This window comes from Acipenser ruthenus, chromosome 32 (genome assembly GCF_902713425.1).
Source record: "Acipenser ruthenus chromosome 32, fAciRut3.2 maternal haplotype, whole genome shotgun sequence".
NCBI lineage: Eukaryota > Metazoa > Chordata > Actinopteri > Acipenseriformes > Acipenseridae > Acipenser > Acipenser ruthenus.
Genome location: NC_081220.1, coordinates 14,018,289 through 14,034,074, shown reverse-complemented (window position 1 = coordinate 14,034,074; position 15,786 = coordinate 14,018,289). Strand labels below are relative to the sequence as shown.

Here is a 15,786-nt window from a genome sequence, read left to right as displayed (position 1 = left end):
ATTCTATAGGGTGATGCAAACACTTTTGGCCAGAGCTGTAGTTCCCATAAGATGAAAGGACCGAGGAGGGACTCAATATAACGAACTCCAAAAACAACATTGACTTTATCTCTGATCCACCTAGGGGCTTTAAAACAAGCCAGGGAGTCAAAAAAATAAAATAAATGAGGAAATGTATCCAATCACAGCTGTCTCTCAGTTGAAACCACACCCCAAGTCCCGCCCCCTAGGTCCTTCCCTCCAATGGGGAACCAGCCTTAAACATAATGCATTAGGCTGTCAAACTCCTGGAGGTCTCAATTACTAAACTGGTCTAATTATTTGATTCACTGGACGTATTTAACACTTCTCTCCAGACCTCAGAATGCTTCACCTTGAATCAAGTGCCTTATTATATATCAATCATCAACTGTAAAAGACCTTGGAAAAAATATTAAACACATGTCCAATAGAACAGATATAACGAGATCAATGAGGTTAAATAGAGAGCTCGAGTTGAAATGAAAACCAGAGGTCCCCCCCACCCCCGTCCCGTCCCTCGAGGTCTGGAGTCTGACCCCCCCTGCAATTACAGTGTTTCTGAATATTAAAATGACCCCCCCCCCCCCCACCAACCAATAATTAATACATTTTTTTTATTTTTTTTATTATTAGATTCTTAGGCAGATTGTAATTTGAAATTGCTCACAGACAAAGACTCCCCCCCTCCCCTCGTTTGATTGGCTGATTCCCAAGAGGCGCCATGCAGAATGTCTGTCTGTCGACACGCAGTGTGTGTGTGTGTGTTTAATGCAAGTCATGCACAGGTTAAAATAAAAATAATAATAATAATAATAATAATAATAATAATAATAATAATAATAATAATAATAATAATAACAAAATCATCATCATCATCATCATCTTCTACTGGCAAAGGAAACGCAACGCAACAAATTTAAGGAGCCATCCAGAAAGGCATCTGTTGCTGCTGCTGCTGCTGCTGCTGCGGTTTAGTCCTTTGTAGCTGGGGTGGATATCGGTACCCAGAATTCCATGCCTGTCCGAAGCTACTTGCGTTTTTATTGGCTGCGTGGTCCTCCTCTTCGTCGGAGGAGTCGCCGGCGTACGCCACAAGCCCCGCCCCCAGCCCCGCCCCCTTGACGGACGTCTTCATTCTCTTGGCTGGGTGGTGTTCTGAAAGACAGAGAAAGAAGAAAAAAAAAAAAAAAAAAAAAAGGAGAGAAGACCACCACCCCCCCACCACCCCCAAAAAACCAATTGCAAACATCAGTGCCCCCATAAAACATTATTTTAATTATTTTAAAAAGAAAGAAAAAAAATGTTATTTTGGTTTGGAGATGTTCACGGTTACAGGAGGAGTAAGGGGGTGTGTGTGGGGGCGGGGGGGGGGCGGGGGGCAGGAATTTTCATCGGAGGATTCCCAGAAAGACATCAAGGTCAGCAGCCCCCATCCCATCCCATCCCATCCCATCCATCCATCCATCCACAACACGATCCAGCGGGAACATGTAAGAAAACACAAAGAGAGAGGGAAAGAGAAAAAAAACACAAAAAAGAGAGAGAAAGGAACGTTAGCAAAGTCAGAGGATTTTCAATGCGCGTCGTCTGTCTCCACCCTGAAGCCATGTGACCAGAGAAGCAACACCGAAGGAAAAGAAACCGTGTGGGGGGTGGGGAATAACTCCTGGGACAGCTCTCCCTCTTTCTGTGTGTCTGACAGCAGAGAGAGACGTGGGGGGTTTTGGTGGCTGTACAGTTACCAGCCAAAGAGGAGATTATTATTATTATTATTACTACTATCATAATAATAATAATAATAATAATAATAATAATAATAATAATACAGGCGTTGCTGGTTGCCCTTGTTATGAATGTGAAGCCGAGATGCCCGGGTGTCTTTCTCTCTGGCTCTGGGGTGTGAGTGAGTCTGTGAACTCACCCAGCGAGGCTGTGGCTGAGGCTCTCCTCTCCTCCATCTCCACACGGGAGCTGGTCACTGGCACGGGCGGTGGGGGCATCAGCTGCCTGCTGGAAGTTCACAAAAAAGAGAGAAGGAAAATCCTGAGCTACACAGAACAGGGATGGAAACAAGACTCCCACTGCACAGCAGTGTGATCCATTCCTGGTTTTACTGGGAGTCTAATTTTTTCCCCTCTGGACACTTATCACTTTTCCTTAAATGCGCTTTACTTGCTCTTATCTGCCCCCTATTTTACTGCATTTAATGCTGTACTTTAGAGTACTGTAATCTGTCACAAGTGTTATTTAATCTGTAGTATTTTGTATTTAATTATATCCTGATGTAACTATCACTGACACTTATCTGCTCCGTTATTGAATCGTATTTTGTCACACTTGTACTTGCTAGAACCAAAGTCATTGTATTTATCTTGCTCTTAATTGTATTATTACTTGTACTGTGATTCTTGAAATGTATTTTTGTTTTTGACTAAGTCGCCCTGGATAAGGACGTCTGCTAAGAAATAAATAATAATAATAATAATAATAATAATAATAATAATAATAATAATACGACGCGCCTGCTCTTCATACCTACAGTGGCTAATCAAGCTGGCAGTAAAACCTGGAACGGGTGAAAACGCTGTGCAATAGGAGTCCAGTTTACATGCCTGCAATGTAATTCTAGTACAGGTCGCAATACAACTGCATTACAGTCTAGTCTGGCGATATTAAATCGCAGTTACAATGCAGTGGATTGAGGCGAATGTATTTACACTGTGGGAAGCGACACAAAAAAAACAAAACACACAGGCCAGTTATTACCTCTCCCTTTCCCTCTGCAGGCCAGGAGAACTGGTCAGGGGGGGTCCTGATCCGCCAGGGCTGTCCATGGAGAGGCCTGCACCTAAATTAGTCATATGAATGGGTCCATGCTATGAGCAGAAAAACACAACCGCGTTAGCCGACACACTAGAATACCCTGTGCTGCTGACAACACACCGCCAGCAGGACCCTGTAGTGTTAAAACAGGCTAGCTCTCTGTCCTGCACACACTGAAAAACAGGGCAAGCTTTTTTATATATATATTCGTACGTAAAACTAAAAAAATATCAGCGTGCGTCTAGGACTATTCTAAAACAAAAACAAATTTGTATTAGTAGAAAGTCTATATATTATGGTATCCCTTTAGTCAGTGTGTGCACAACTGTAGTATAATGTTAAGTTTCCTATCTATGTATTTTAGCTATACAACTCGAACTCCCCTGAGTTCACACGAACTGGTTTACAAACGTCCTAAAAAAAAATGTATGTTATGATGCACTTCAACAGATATGAAATAAACAATAAAAGGTTTTCTATTTCTGTGGTAGAACAACAACAGAGAAGGCTTCCGTCTCACACAATCAATTTAAAAGTACAAAAACTATCCCTGAGCTGCATTACAATTTTTTTTTTTTTTTGCAGTCTAGCGGTCACTAGCACAGTGTTTTCATTAAGCGATTGACTGAATTCTCAAATAAATATATTTATGTAAAATCGGTGAGGGCACGGATTTCACACCAGCCACCACCGGAGGAGTTCAAAGCACGGGTTGCCTGAAGCAGTGCTGCTGTTGAGGCTGTGGAAAGATTGAATCCACCTGATATCCCAGCAGCCCCCTCTCCTGGCCGTCCGGCACCTCCTCAGTGAACCGTCTCCTCTGGGGCAGACTGATGCTCGCTGGCGGGGCAGGTTTCGCAGCGTGGTTGGTTGGAGGAGGCAGAAAGTTCCCAGTCATCGGAGGCTGCGAGGGGGCAGGGGTGGGAAATAAAAACAACATGACCCGATTACTGATCTGAGACGAGACTAACGATGCTGCTTTCTGCTCCGCTCTGCCGGTTTGTTCAGCGTTCGGGGACGCGGCTGCCTCTAATCCAGAGCTACAGATTTAAAAAGTCAGCTGTAACATTTTATAAGCAACTTGAACCCTGCAACTGTGCAAGAGCTGAAAACAAGTAAAAAAAGGTCTAAATGAGCAAATGATCAGTTCAGTTCAGGGTCTGGTTCAGTAATTGAGAGGCAGCAGCCACACAGGGGGTCCCCTGGACCGGGGGTGAGAAGCCCTGATCTAAGCAGAACCAACTATAGAAAAATATATAGTTCAAAGAAGATATTAGCAAAATCAAGATACAATGACAGACAGATAGATAGATACAGACAGACAGACAGACAGATACAGACACAGACAGATAGATACTGACAGAGACAGATAGACAGATAGCCACAGACAGATAGACACAGACAGAAATAGATAGACAGACAGATAGCTAGACAGATACACAGACAGATACACAGACAGGTAGACAGACAGATACAGACAGAGACAGATAGACAGATAGCCACAGACAGACAGACAGATAGATACAGACACAGATAGATAGATACAGACAGACAGACAGATACAGACAGATAGCCACAGACAGATAGACAGACAGACAGCTAGACATAGACAGACAGATAGCTAGACAGATAGACAGACAGATAGCTAGACAGATAGACAGACAGATAGCTAGACAGATAGACAGACAGATAGCTAGACAGATAGACAGACAGATAGCTAGACAGATAGACAGACAGATAGCTAGACAGATAGACAGACAGACAGATAGACAGACAGATAGCTAGACAGATAGACAGACAGATAGCTAGACAGATAGACACAGACAGACAGAGATAGATACAGATACACAGATAGACACAGACAGATAGCTAGACAGGCAGATATAGACAGCTAGACAGACAGCTAGACAGACATAGATGGACACAGATAGCTAGACAGATAGCTAGATAGACAGATAGACACAGAGATAGCTAGACAGACAGACAGTGTCATGACTTCAATGTATTAACTTGCAGCAGTGCAGCTCCCTGAGCTCCAGCTGCGCTGGTGCAGTAACTCCAGCACGTACCTGCTGCAGGGGCTCTGGAGGCGGGGCGAGGCTGTACTGCGGGCCGGGGGGCAGCAGACCAGCGGGGGCGGGCGGGAGAGGGGGCGGCATGGCGCTGGGCATTCCGAAGGGGGGCAGGAGGGGCTGCTGCTGTTGGGGGGGCATGGGCATGGCATAGCCCGGATGGAAACCACTGGGGGGGTAGTACGCAGGCTGGGGGGGCATCCCATTGAGGGAGGGGGGCTGGGAGTAACCTGGCGAGGAGGGAGACGAAGAAAAAAGACAGTGGGTGAGGGAAAAAGAAATGCAATTCATTCAATGATTGAATTCAGCTGCTTGTTTAACACCCCCCCGCCCCCCAAACAAGGAATAACCCCGACAAAGGTATCATAATGAAAGCCAGAAGACAGACACTGCAGTCCCCTCCAGGAAGCGCGTTTGAGACCCCCAGCATTACATCACATTCTGAATAAGAAGAGAGAATCCGTTACCTGGCGTAGGAATCATCGTGTTCACTTGAGCCAGGAAACAAGAGTACTCCGCATGTACCTGAGAAATCACGAAACAAACACGGAGGATTGTGGGGGTCAGTTCCTGGTGTTTTTTTTCAATTCCATTTCCCTTTTAACATCAAATCCCCTCCAGTTCCTTCGAAGGAATTGATATTTAAGAGACGTAATAATTGTTTAGATTGTTCAACTGCTTCTTCCATTCGAAGCCAGTTTAATTGACTCACAAACAGCGGCTTCAATTGAAGTCATGTGTTGCCCCTGTTGCATAGCAGTTTGATCCATTCCTGGTTTTACTGGGAGCTTAATAAGACACACACCTGTGCTTGTTATTGCCTACACACACTGTCGCTAATCAAGCGGGTAGTAAAACCTGGATAGGGTGAATCTGCTATGCAATAGGAGTCTTATTTCCATCGCTGTAATGGACTCACCGTTTGCAACAAATTATCACACAGTTTCTTGGCTGCAGCCAGGCCCTCTGGTTTCGGATGGCTACGAAAAAACAAAAACAAAAGGATATTAAACTTATTTAAATTTTGAACAAAACGAACAGCTTCCTCTTCCACACCCAGCCACTCCAGAGCGGAGGTCAGCGAGTGACCGCCCCCTGGAGGATAAGCCCTGCAGGTGTCCGCTCTGAGCTCGCTGGGGCGCCTGGCCGGTCGGGTCCGCTGTAGTACGACGAGGAGAAACAGTCCCTGTCGGTTTTGCCTCCCTAAACCCGCGGAAGCACCAGAGTACAGGAGCCTTATTTCCACCCCCGCTAAAATTACTGGCAGGTCAGGCTGGAAGGTCGGCGGGCTCACCTGATGTAGATGTACATGGGTTCGAAGGCCTCTCTCCCGGAGGCGGGTTCGATGCAGCCGGAGCCCTTGCCCCTGAGGAAGACCTTGGCCCCGGTCTCGCCCTGAATGTGCTGCAGGTAGGAGCTCCCGGGCCCCTCCACCTTCTCCTTCACATTGAAGGTGGGGATGGCGTGCTCCAGACCCACAAACAGTTTGTCCTGGACGTAGTGCATCTTTAAAAATAAAAATAAAATAAAATTATAAATAATTTTCAAATTATAAGGAGACACGGGCGGAAATAAGACTCCTATTGCGTAGCAGTGCCACCCATTCCAGGTTTTACTGCTACCAGCTTGATCAGCCCCAGTGTGTCTAGGTAACAAGCTCAGGTGTGTCTGATTATTAAACTCACAGTGAAACCAGGACTGGATCACACTGCTGTGCAATTTCCATCCATGCATTGTAACTGCAATTTAATATCACTAGACTAGACTGTACTGGAATTAGATTTTAACTTTGACTGTACTGGAATTACATCACCGGGATGGGAATAAGACTCCTACTGCACAGCAGTTTCACCCATTCCAGGTTTTACTACCAGCTTGATTAGCCACAGTGTATTTGAAAGAGTATTTCCAACATGAAAAAACATGTTCCTTGCACGACAGTTTGATCCATTCCTGGTTTTGCTACGAGTTTAATAATAAGACACACCTGAGCTTGTTACCTAGACACACTGGTTAATCAAGCTGGTAGCAGTAAAACCTGAAAATGGGTGACACTGCTGTGCAATAGGAGTCTTGTTTCCCTCCCCTGTAGATTCCTCAGCAGCAATGCACTGTAAAACGCAGTGGTGTTTTTTTCCCTCAGCAAGGCACACCTACCCCGGACTGGAACTGTGGTTTCTGCCCCACGGCGGGTAAGGGCTGAGTGACCTGGGCAGGCTGGTGGTACACAGTGACCGTGGCTCCATTAAACGTGGGGCTTGAGCTGGTGGCGGCTTTCACGACTCCGTTTGTGATGATCTCCTTGATTCGGTTGACAGCCCCTGGGAATAGAAACCAAAAACGGACACAGCAGTTAAAAAAAAAAAATAATTAAAATATCTAAACCTTCCTCTTTGTCAATAATAACCCAACATCAGGGTTTGAAACTCAAACCAGCCCTGCACAGGAATGGAAAGAAGACTCCTAACTGCATAGCAGTTTCACCCATTCCAGGTTTTACCGTGAGCTTGATTAGCCCCAGTGTGCACAGGTAACACACTCAGGTGTGTGTCTGACTAAACGGCAAGCAGGAACCAGGAACGGATCACACTGCTATGCAACGGGGGTCTTATTGCCATCCCTGTATCACTGAGGTGATCAGGATTTTAAACAACTCGGGCTCAAAGTCGAATGAAACTGCTGAATAACGTTACGTAAACACACTGAGTTATTATTAAAAAATACATATACATATATATATATATATTTTTTTTTAATTACGTCTCAATCCTAAAAATTCTAGGTGATGAAAAAACGTTTGTCCACAGCTGTACTGCTTTCAGTCGTGAAGGGAAGCTATTTGGCTCAATTCTTTCAGTTTCGGCAGCGAGGGAGTCACTTACTGTCCACGAGGTCCCGACTCTGCCCTTGAACGTGCAGATAGAGAGGCCGATCCCTGAATTAAAACACAAGAGAGCGCGAGATCCTCCTGTTACAAACGAGCAGCTACTTCCCTTATAAAACTCTACCACAGTAAAAGCACAGGGAGGTATGGTAAAGCATAGGGAAGCATTGTAAAGCACAGAGAGGTCTGGTAAAGCATAGGGAAGCATTGTAAAGCACAGAGAGGTCTGGTAAAGCATAGGGAAGCATTGTAAAGCACAGAGAGGGATGGTAAAGCATAGGGAAGCATTGTAAAGCACAGAGAGGTGTGGTAAAGCATAGGGAAGCATTGTAAAGTACAGAGAGGTCTGGTAAAGCATAGGGAAGCATTGTAAAGCACAGAGAGGTCTGGTAAAGCATAGGGACGCATTGTAAAGCAGAGAGAGGTATGGTAAAGCACGTGTCTGTGCGATTCTCACCCGGCTCCAGCCTTGGCTTTCTCTTCGGCGTTCATGAACCTCCCTCTGGTGGAGACTGCAGCCCCACTGATCCGGCTGATCTGGAGCAAAGAAACGAAACAAAACAAAATTAAATCAAACACTCATTCCAGTCCGCTCCGCTCTCATTTGCAGTGGGATTCTCATTTATCGAAGGTCCTATTGTACAAGCATAATGGGAGGATTGGGGGTCCAGCGGTTAGAGAAAGGGGCTTCTTACCAGGAGGTTCAAAACCCAGCTCAGCCACTGACTCCCTGTGTGTGTGTGTGTGTGTGTGTGTGTGTGTGTGTGTGTGTGTGTGTGTGAGAGAGACCCTGAGCAAGTCACTGAACCTCCTTGTGCTCCGTCCTTCGGATGAGACGTAAAACAAACGAGGTCCTATTGGAAGTGACTCTGCAGCAGCAGTTGTTGATGATGCATAGTTCACCCTCCTAGTCTCTGCAAGTCACTTTGGATAAAAGCATCTGCTAAATGACTCAATAATAATAACAATAATAATAATATGAAAGATGGGCAGCCCCTCCCTCCTCACCTCGTCCTGAGTCTGCCCGCGGGTCAGCAGGTTTCTGCAGGTCAGCGGCACATCGTTGATCTCCACCTCGGCCACAACCAGGTCATCTTTGGTCTTGGCTGGCATCTGAGTTTTCCCAGCGCCCTGCGACTGCAAAACCACACAGACAAGGTCAGCCTGCATCGCCTCCACTGAACCACACTGACAACATGCAGCCCAGGAGTAACACACAACTGAACTAGGATGCTATGAATAATAATAACACTACTAGAATACAATATGAACTAGGATGCTATGAATAATAATAACACTACTAGAATACAATATGAACTAGGATGCTATGTATAATAATAACACTACTAGAATACAATATGAACTAGGATGCTGTGTATAATAATAACACTACTAGAATACAATATGAACTAGGATGCTCTGTATAATAATAACACTACTAGAATACAATATGAACTAGGATGCTGTGTATAATAATAACACTACTAGAATACAATATGAACTAGGATGCTATGTATAATAATAACACTACTAGAATACAATATGAACTAGGATGCTATGTATAATAATAACACTACTAGAATACAATATGAACTAGGATGCTATGTATAATAATAACACTACTAGAATACAATATGAACTAGGATGCTGTGTATAATAATAACACTACTAGAATACAACATGAACTAGGATGCTATGTATAATAATAACACTACTAGAATACAATATGAACTAGGATGCTGTGTATAATAATAACACTACTAGAATACAATCTGAACTAGGATGCTATGTATAATAATAACACTGCTAGAATACAACATGAACTAGGATGCTCTGTATAATAATAACACTACTAGAATCCAATATGAACTAGGATGCTGTGTATAATAATAACACTACTAGAATACAACATGAACTAGGATGCTATGTATAATAATAACACTACTAGAATACAATATGAACTAGGATGCTATGTATAATAATAACACTACTAGAATCCAATATGAACTAGGATGCTGTGTATAATAATAACACTACTAGAATACAATATGAACTAGGATGCTATGTATAATAATAACACTACTAGAATACAATATGAACTAGGATGCTATGTATAATAATAACACTACTAGAATACAATATGAACTAGGATGCTATGTATAATAATAACACTACTAGAATACAACATGAACTAGGATGCTGTGTATAATAATAACACTACTAGAATACAATCTGAACTAGGATGCTATGTATAATAATAACACTGCTAGAATACAATATGAACTAGGATGCTATGTATAATAATAACACTACTAGAATACAATATGAACTAGGATGCTATGTATAATAATAACACTGCTAGAATACAATATGAACTAGGATGCTATGTATAATAATAACACTACTAGAATACAATATGAACTAGGATGCTATGTATAATAATAACACTACTAGAATACAATATGAACTAGGATGCTATGTATAATAATAACACTGCTAGAATACAATATGAACTAGGATGCTATGTATAATAATAACACTACTAGAATACAATATGAACTAGGATGCTATGTTGAATAATAACACTACTAGAATACAATATGAACTAGGATGCTATGTTGAATAATAACACTACTAGAATACAATATGAGCAACTTAGGATTAAGACAACCTGCACCTACAGGAAGCCAGCTCAGAAGTGAAGGCTCACTCCTCCTTGCCAGGTTTACCTTGTCCGCGGTTCCGATCTGGGAGGGCTTCAGCTTGCCCTTGGCCACCAGCATGGCGTTGATTTTGGCGGCCACTGCAGCGGCCGCGTCCAGGGCACCAGTGTGAGCGTTCAAGCCATCCAGCCCCCCCATTCCCACGGGGGGGGTCCCCATGCCGGGGAACGCAGACACCCCAGCGGAGGGGCTCCCCGCGCTGGTGAACAGACCCGGGGGCTGCGATACCGGCAAGGAGGCTGACGTCAGTGTCAGCTGCACGGGGTTCAGGGCTGGACCAGGCTGGTCCCACTTGCTACGGCGTCTATTGGGAATGTAAATGATGAATTATTATTATTATTATTATTAATGAAGTCATTCAGCACAGTGGTTTTCAACCTGTGGTACTGGTACTAGTATGTGTGGTCCAGTGGTTAAAGAAAAGGGCTTGTAACCAGGAAGTCCCCGGTTCAAATCCCACCTCAGCCACTGACTCATTGTGTGACCTTGAGCAAGTCACTTAACCTCCTTGTGCTCTGTCTTTCGGGTGAGACGTAATTGTAAGTGACTCTGCAGCTGATGCATAGTTCACACACCCTAGTCTCTGTAAGTCGCCTTGGACAAAGACGTCTGCTAAATAAACAAATAATAATAGTAGGTGATGGGCTTGCAGCCCTTCGGTAGTCGTTCTCTATGACAGTATGAACCCTAGACCACGACACTCCTTCAAATCGCACCATCGTAACGTATATCAATCTGTTTGCATCACTCAATCACAGAGGCCTGGGAAATGACCGATGGGGGAGGTATTTGTTGTGAACTTTCAAGTTCACAACAGTGTGGAGTAGCGGTTAGGGCTCTGGGCTCTTGACCGGAGGGTCGTGGGTTCAATCCCAGGTGGGGGACACTGCTGCTGTACCCTTGAGCAAGGTACTTTACCTAGATTGCTCCAGTAAAAAAAACCAACTGTATAAATGGGTAATTGTATGTAAAAAATAATGTGATATCTTGTAACAATTGTAAGTCGCCCTGGATAAGGCCGTCTGCTAAGAAATAAATAATAATAATAATAATAATAATAATAATAATACTGTTGAAGGAACCAAAGCAGCCACTCCTGTGTTGGTGGATTGAGGTGAAATTTTATTTACCGGTAATTAGGGATTCTGTGGGGGGGTGGGGGGGGGTATGCATCATGTGGGGTGACTCTGAGGTGAAAAGTTCACTAGCCAAACGAAATCTGAATATTAAAAAATTACGCATGGACAGTTCCTGTTTTTGGTACGTTTTCAATGCAACTGTCCTTCAGTGTGTCGGGCTATGCTGATTCATCAGTGCGTGTTACTTAATATAACAGCAAAGAAGACAAGTCGAGCGAGCCTAGGGTACCCACGCGTGAAACAGCCCACTCACAAAACATGACCAACAAGACTAAAGTGTCCCAGGACACTATTTGATGGCGCCAACACAAGTTCGTGTAAATAAACCAGGACAGAAAAACTGCAACAGACGCACAGTATTAATTGGTTGTCAATACTATTACGGCTGCAATATTATTATCAACGCTTCCTGCTGGTTGAATATTGGATTTCTAAAGAGTGTTTAAACTTTTAACAACGGCCCTTCTGTTCATAGGTCCCGTTTTTTTTGTTTTGTTTTGTTTTTTTTGTATCTCAGAAGGTAGCAGCGTCGGTAGTTCACGTTTTAAGGCTGAAAAAGACAGTACTACCTTGCTATAGTATATGCCACCGAAAATATGAACTGGTATGCTACTCGCTTTTCCGATATTACTTCACGGGCGTGGAATATTTCTTCGACCTGTGTATTATTATTATTTGATATTCACTCACTCGCTCCCTCTTCTTCCCCAACACAGTCTTTAAAAAAAAAAAAACTCGTTTTGCCGCACGGACGGCCATGTTGTTGTATTTTTTTGTGACATTATAATAAATTAATGATAAATAAAAGCTTTGATCGAAACGGCGACAGCGCCCGACTCACTCACCCGCCGTGCTGTGGCCCACCCGACGCCATTTGGTCGTGTTATTAATTCCTGCTTTTCAGCGTTTTAAAAAATATATAAAAATAATCACAAACGGTGAATTCACTCCGCATCAAACACAGCAGACAGAAACGACTTCCCCCTCCGAGAGACGAACACTTCCGCCGGCGTGAACGGCTGACGTCACGCAGCAGAAACGTCACACGCCAGCCTTACTTTCTGTACCCTGCAAACCAAATGCCAAAAATACATCATTAGTATTTTATTTATTAGCAGACGCCCTTATCCAGGACGACTTGCAATTGTTACAAGATATCACATTATTTTTACATACAATTCCCCATTTATACAGCTGGGTTTTTTACTGGAGCAATCTAGGTAAAGTACCTTGCTCAAGGGTACAGCAGCAGTGTCCCCCCCACCTGGGATTGAACCCACGACCCTCCGGTCAAGAGTCCAGAGCCCTGACCACTACTCCACACTGCTTGTTGAAGCTTATAGAAGCGTGGTACCTTCATTTTGTGTGTGTGTGTGTGTGTGTGTGTGTGTGTCTTTCTTTACTGGTTTATGCAGCTGCGCATCATGTCCCGATTTTGCAGAGATTTCTATTGCTGAATGTAAACGATTCCCCCAGGCAAGATGGCGATGCGCGCCCAAGCGAAAGGCAGTATGGTGATCTCTATGGTAGGGTGACCAGGCGTCCCGGTTTTACCGGTACAGCCTCCTTTTCCCCTACCACCTGTCGTGGTGTCTAAACATTTCCCCCCAAAGCCTTAACAAAGTGTCGGTTTGCAACGAACCGAGACAGCAGTCCTTAAATTAAAAGCATGTGAAATGAAACTAGAAATACCACCTGCACGTGGTGATGTAACATGCAGTTTAGTTTGAAAACAGCACGTGATAAAAGCATTGTATTCAAGAAGCAGGCTTCAAAAAACACACAAACATACTATAGCTGTTTTTTTAGGTTTTAATCTGCATGTGACCTCATTCTGAATTTTGGTCACCTTACTTTATGGCCATTGGTCAGTTGCAATTTTGGATTGGAATAGTTTTGTTAAAAAGGGGTACACGTTTAATTATGTCTCTCTGTGTGTGTTTGTTTATAGTGCTTGCTGGGCCAGAAAAAGTCCCGACAAAAAAAAAAAAAAAAAGAAACTGTGACAAAACCTACCTTATGAGGACACAGGCTGTTTGGACAGAACAAGGGAAGCAGTGTTTCCGTCAGCCTCTGTAATTTGCATATTGTGTTATCGTGTCGAGTCCCCTCTGGACTTTGAGATAAGAGATGCACAGGTGTGTGAGAGTCAATGTCCTTATTAACACGATAAGCAACGTACGTACATATGTGTGTGTGTGTGTGAGAGAGAGAGAGAGAGAGAGAGAGAGAGAGAGAGAGAGAGAGAGAGCAGGTCTCTGGGTATGTGTGTGTCTGGGTGTATTTAGGTCTATGAGAGAGAGAGAGAGAGAGAGAGAGAGAGAGAGAGAGAGAGAGAGAGAGAGAGAGAGAGAGAGAGAGAGAGAGAGAGAGAGAGTGAGAGAGAGAAGGTCTCTACGTGTATTGGTGTGTCTGGGTGTATTTTACTGCACTTAATGCTGCACTTCAGAGTACTGTAATCTGTCAAGTGTTATTTAATATGTAGTATTTTGTATTCAATCATATCCTAATGTAACTATCACTGACGCTGTTATCTGCTCCGTTATTGAATCGTATTTTGTCACACTTGTACTTGCTTGAACCAAAGTCATTGTATTTATCTTGCTCTTAATTGTATTATTACTTGTACTGTGATTCTTGAAATGTATTTTTGTTTGCGACTGTAAGTCGCCCTGGATAAGGGCGTCTGCTAAGAAATAAATAATAATAATAATTTGAGTCTGTGTGTGTGTGTCTCTGGGTGTATTTGTGTCTGTCTGTCTCTGTGTTTTTCGTAACGAGCAGACGCGTTCGTGTTTTTAACAATGTTGAGAATCTGGCGAGGTCTTCTATGAACACACGGGGCTGTCCTTATTGAACTCAAAATCAGTGCATTTAAAATTCATGGATTTGTTCAACAGAAAACAACGTGCACGGATGAGACAAAAATATATATATCAGGCGGCTCTTCGTTGTAAAATAAACAAACACAGCGCCTTCATTTTAAAGAATAACGACAGGAGACATTAAATAGATCAATCTTGTGTTATTATTATTATTTATTTTTTTGTTGCACCTTAGAAATAAAACTCTAGAAATTGACAACTGGAAAACAATTTCACAAAACATGAAAATTGACACCCCCCAAAAAAACACAAAACAGGCCGTTAAAAGAAACAGAGGAATTTAAGAGTGAATATAGCCCGGTCCTGCGCCACCGCACCCGGACCAAGGCAGGGAATAATCCACGCATTTTCAACAATAGTACTAGATTACAGTTTTGTTTTTGCATTATATTTTAGTGCATTTCTGCTTGTGTTCCTGAGAATTATTTACAACAGTACCATTAACTGATCGTTATTATTATTATTATTATTATTATTATTATTATTATTATTATTATTATTATTATTATTATAAATATATTAAACAGACTGTACATTTAAATATAGATTATTATTTATTTATTTTCTTTTTTTTTTTTAATGTCACTATCAAATCATTTCATAAAGATCACAGAAAAGTTCACGATTCGGTGTAAACGCAGCAAAACGCCGAGCTGTAGAAAGCCGAACAGTCGCATTACAAAGCAGTTTAAAAGCACTGTGAAAGCAGCGGTCATCCGACAGATCACCAGGGATCCTCTGCAAACTGCACAAGAGATTAGAAACGAACACACACTTCTGACAAGCTTGGATTATTAATAATAATAATAATAATAATAATAATAATAATAATAATAATAATAATAATAATAATAATAATAATAATAATAATAAATAAAACAGCCGACAAATTAAAATAATTAAAACCAAAATAAAACAAAAAACCGTTGGAAATTCACAGAAGAGAAATGTTTCAAACTGCCGTGTAATGCAAGTGAAAACACCGAATTGTGGATTCGCTACACACCTAAAAAAAAACCAAAAACAAATCACTGGTCCCTTTCTGCGCTTGTCGTTGCATTTGCTGCAATGCGGACGGGCTCTAAATCTCCCATCGATCCTTTAAGACTTGTAACCAACAATAAAATACATTACAGATTGTCTAGGAGCTATACTGAATGATATTAATATTAAAAAACGCATCAGAAAGCCCTGAAGTTTATCTTTTTTTTTAAATTTTTTTTGTTTTGAAAAAAAAAA

The 15,786-nt window shown here is 42.5% G+C and overlaps 1 protein-coding gene across 5 annotated transcripts; it reads right to left on the bottom strand.

Moving 5' to 3' along the window:
* Nucleotides 1-649: 649 nt before the first annotated feature.
* On the bottom strand, nt 650-12,730 carry LOC131696599 (KH homology domain-containing protein 4-like). 5 transcript variants are annotated; one of them, XM_059006223.1, is made up of 14 exons: nt 12,508-12,730; nt 10,530-10,827; nt 8,809-8,937; nt 8,258-8,337; nt 7,799-7,851; nt 7,074-7,237; nt 6,211-6,422; nt 5,836-5,896; nt 5,384-5,441; nt 4,914-5,146; nt 3,605-3,748; nt 2,788-2,897; nt 1,943-2,028; nt 650-1,176 (listed from the first exon to the last, which is right to left on the bottom strand). In XM_059006223.1, the coding sequence occupies exons 1-14, from the start codon at nt 12,534-12,536 to the stop codon at nt 938-940; spliced, it is 1,896 nt and encodes a 631-aa protein (XP_058862206.1). In that variant the 5' UTR covers nt 12,537-12,730; the 3' UTR covers nt 650-937. The 5 variants fall into 5 exon arrangements, 4 of the variants coding, with proteins under 4 accessions (XP_058862206.1, XP_058862205.1, XP_058862208.1 ...); XM_059006222.1 differs by having other exon boundaries at nt 651-1,176; nt 1,943-2,031; XR_009309729.1 differs by having other exon boundaries at nt 1,129-1,176; nt 1,943-2,031; nt 2,788-2,869.
* Between the last annotated feature and the right edge of the window lie 3,056 nt (nt 12,731-15,786).

Bases quoted from the DNA above. Each gene is read 5' to 3' on its own strand.
- LOC131696599 (XM_059006222.1), bottom strand. From the start codon at position 12,536: ATGGCGTCGGGTGGGCCACAGCACGGCGG. The intron at 3,749-4,913 runs GTACGTGCTGGA...GCCCCCTCGCAG, and splicing joins CTCCAGAGCCCCTGCAGCAG to CCTCCGATGACTGGGAACTT. The intron at 2,032-2,787 runs GTAATAACTGGC...GTGAACTTCCAG, and splicing joins CTGCAGAGGGAAAGGGAGAG to CAGGCAGCTGATGCCCCCAC.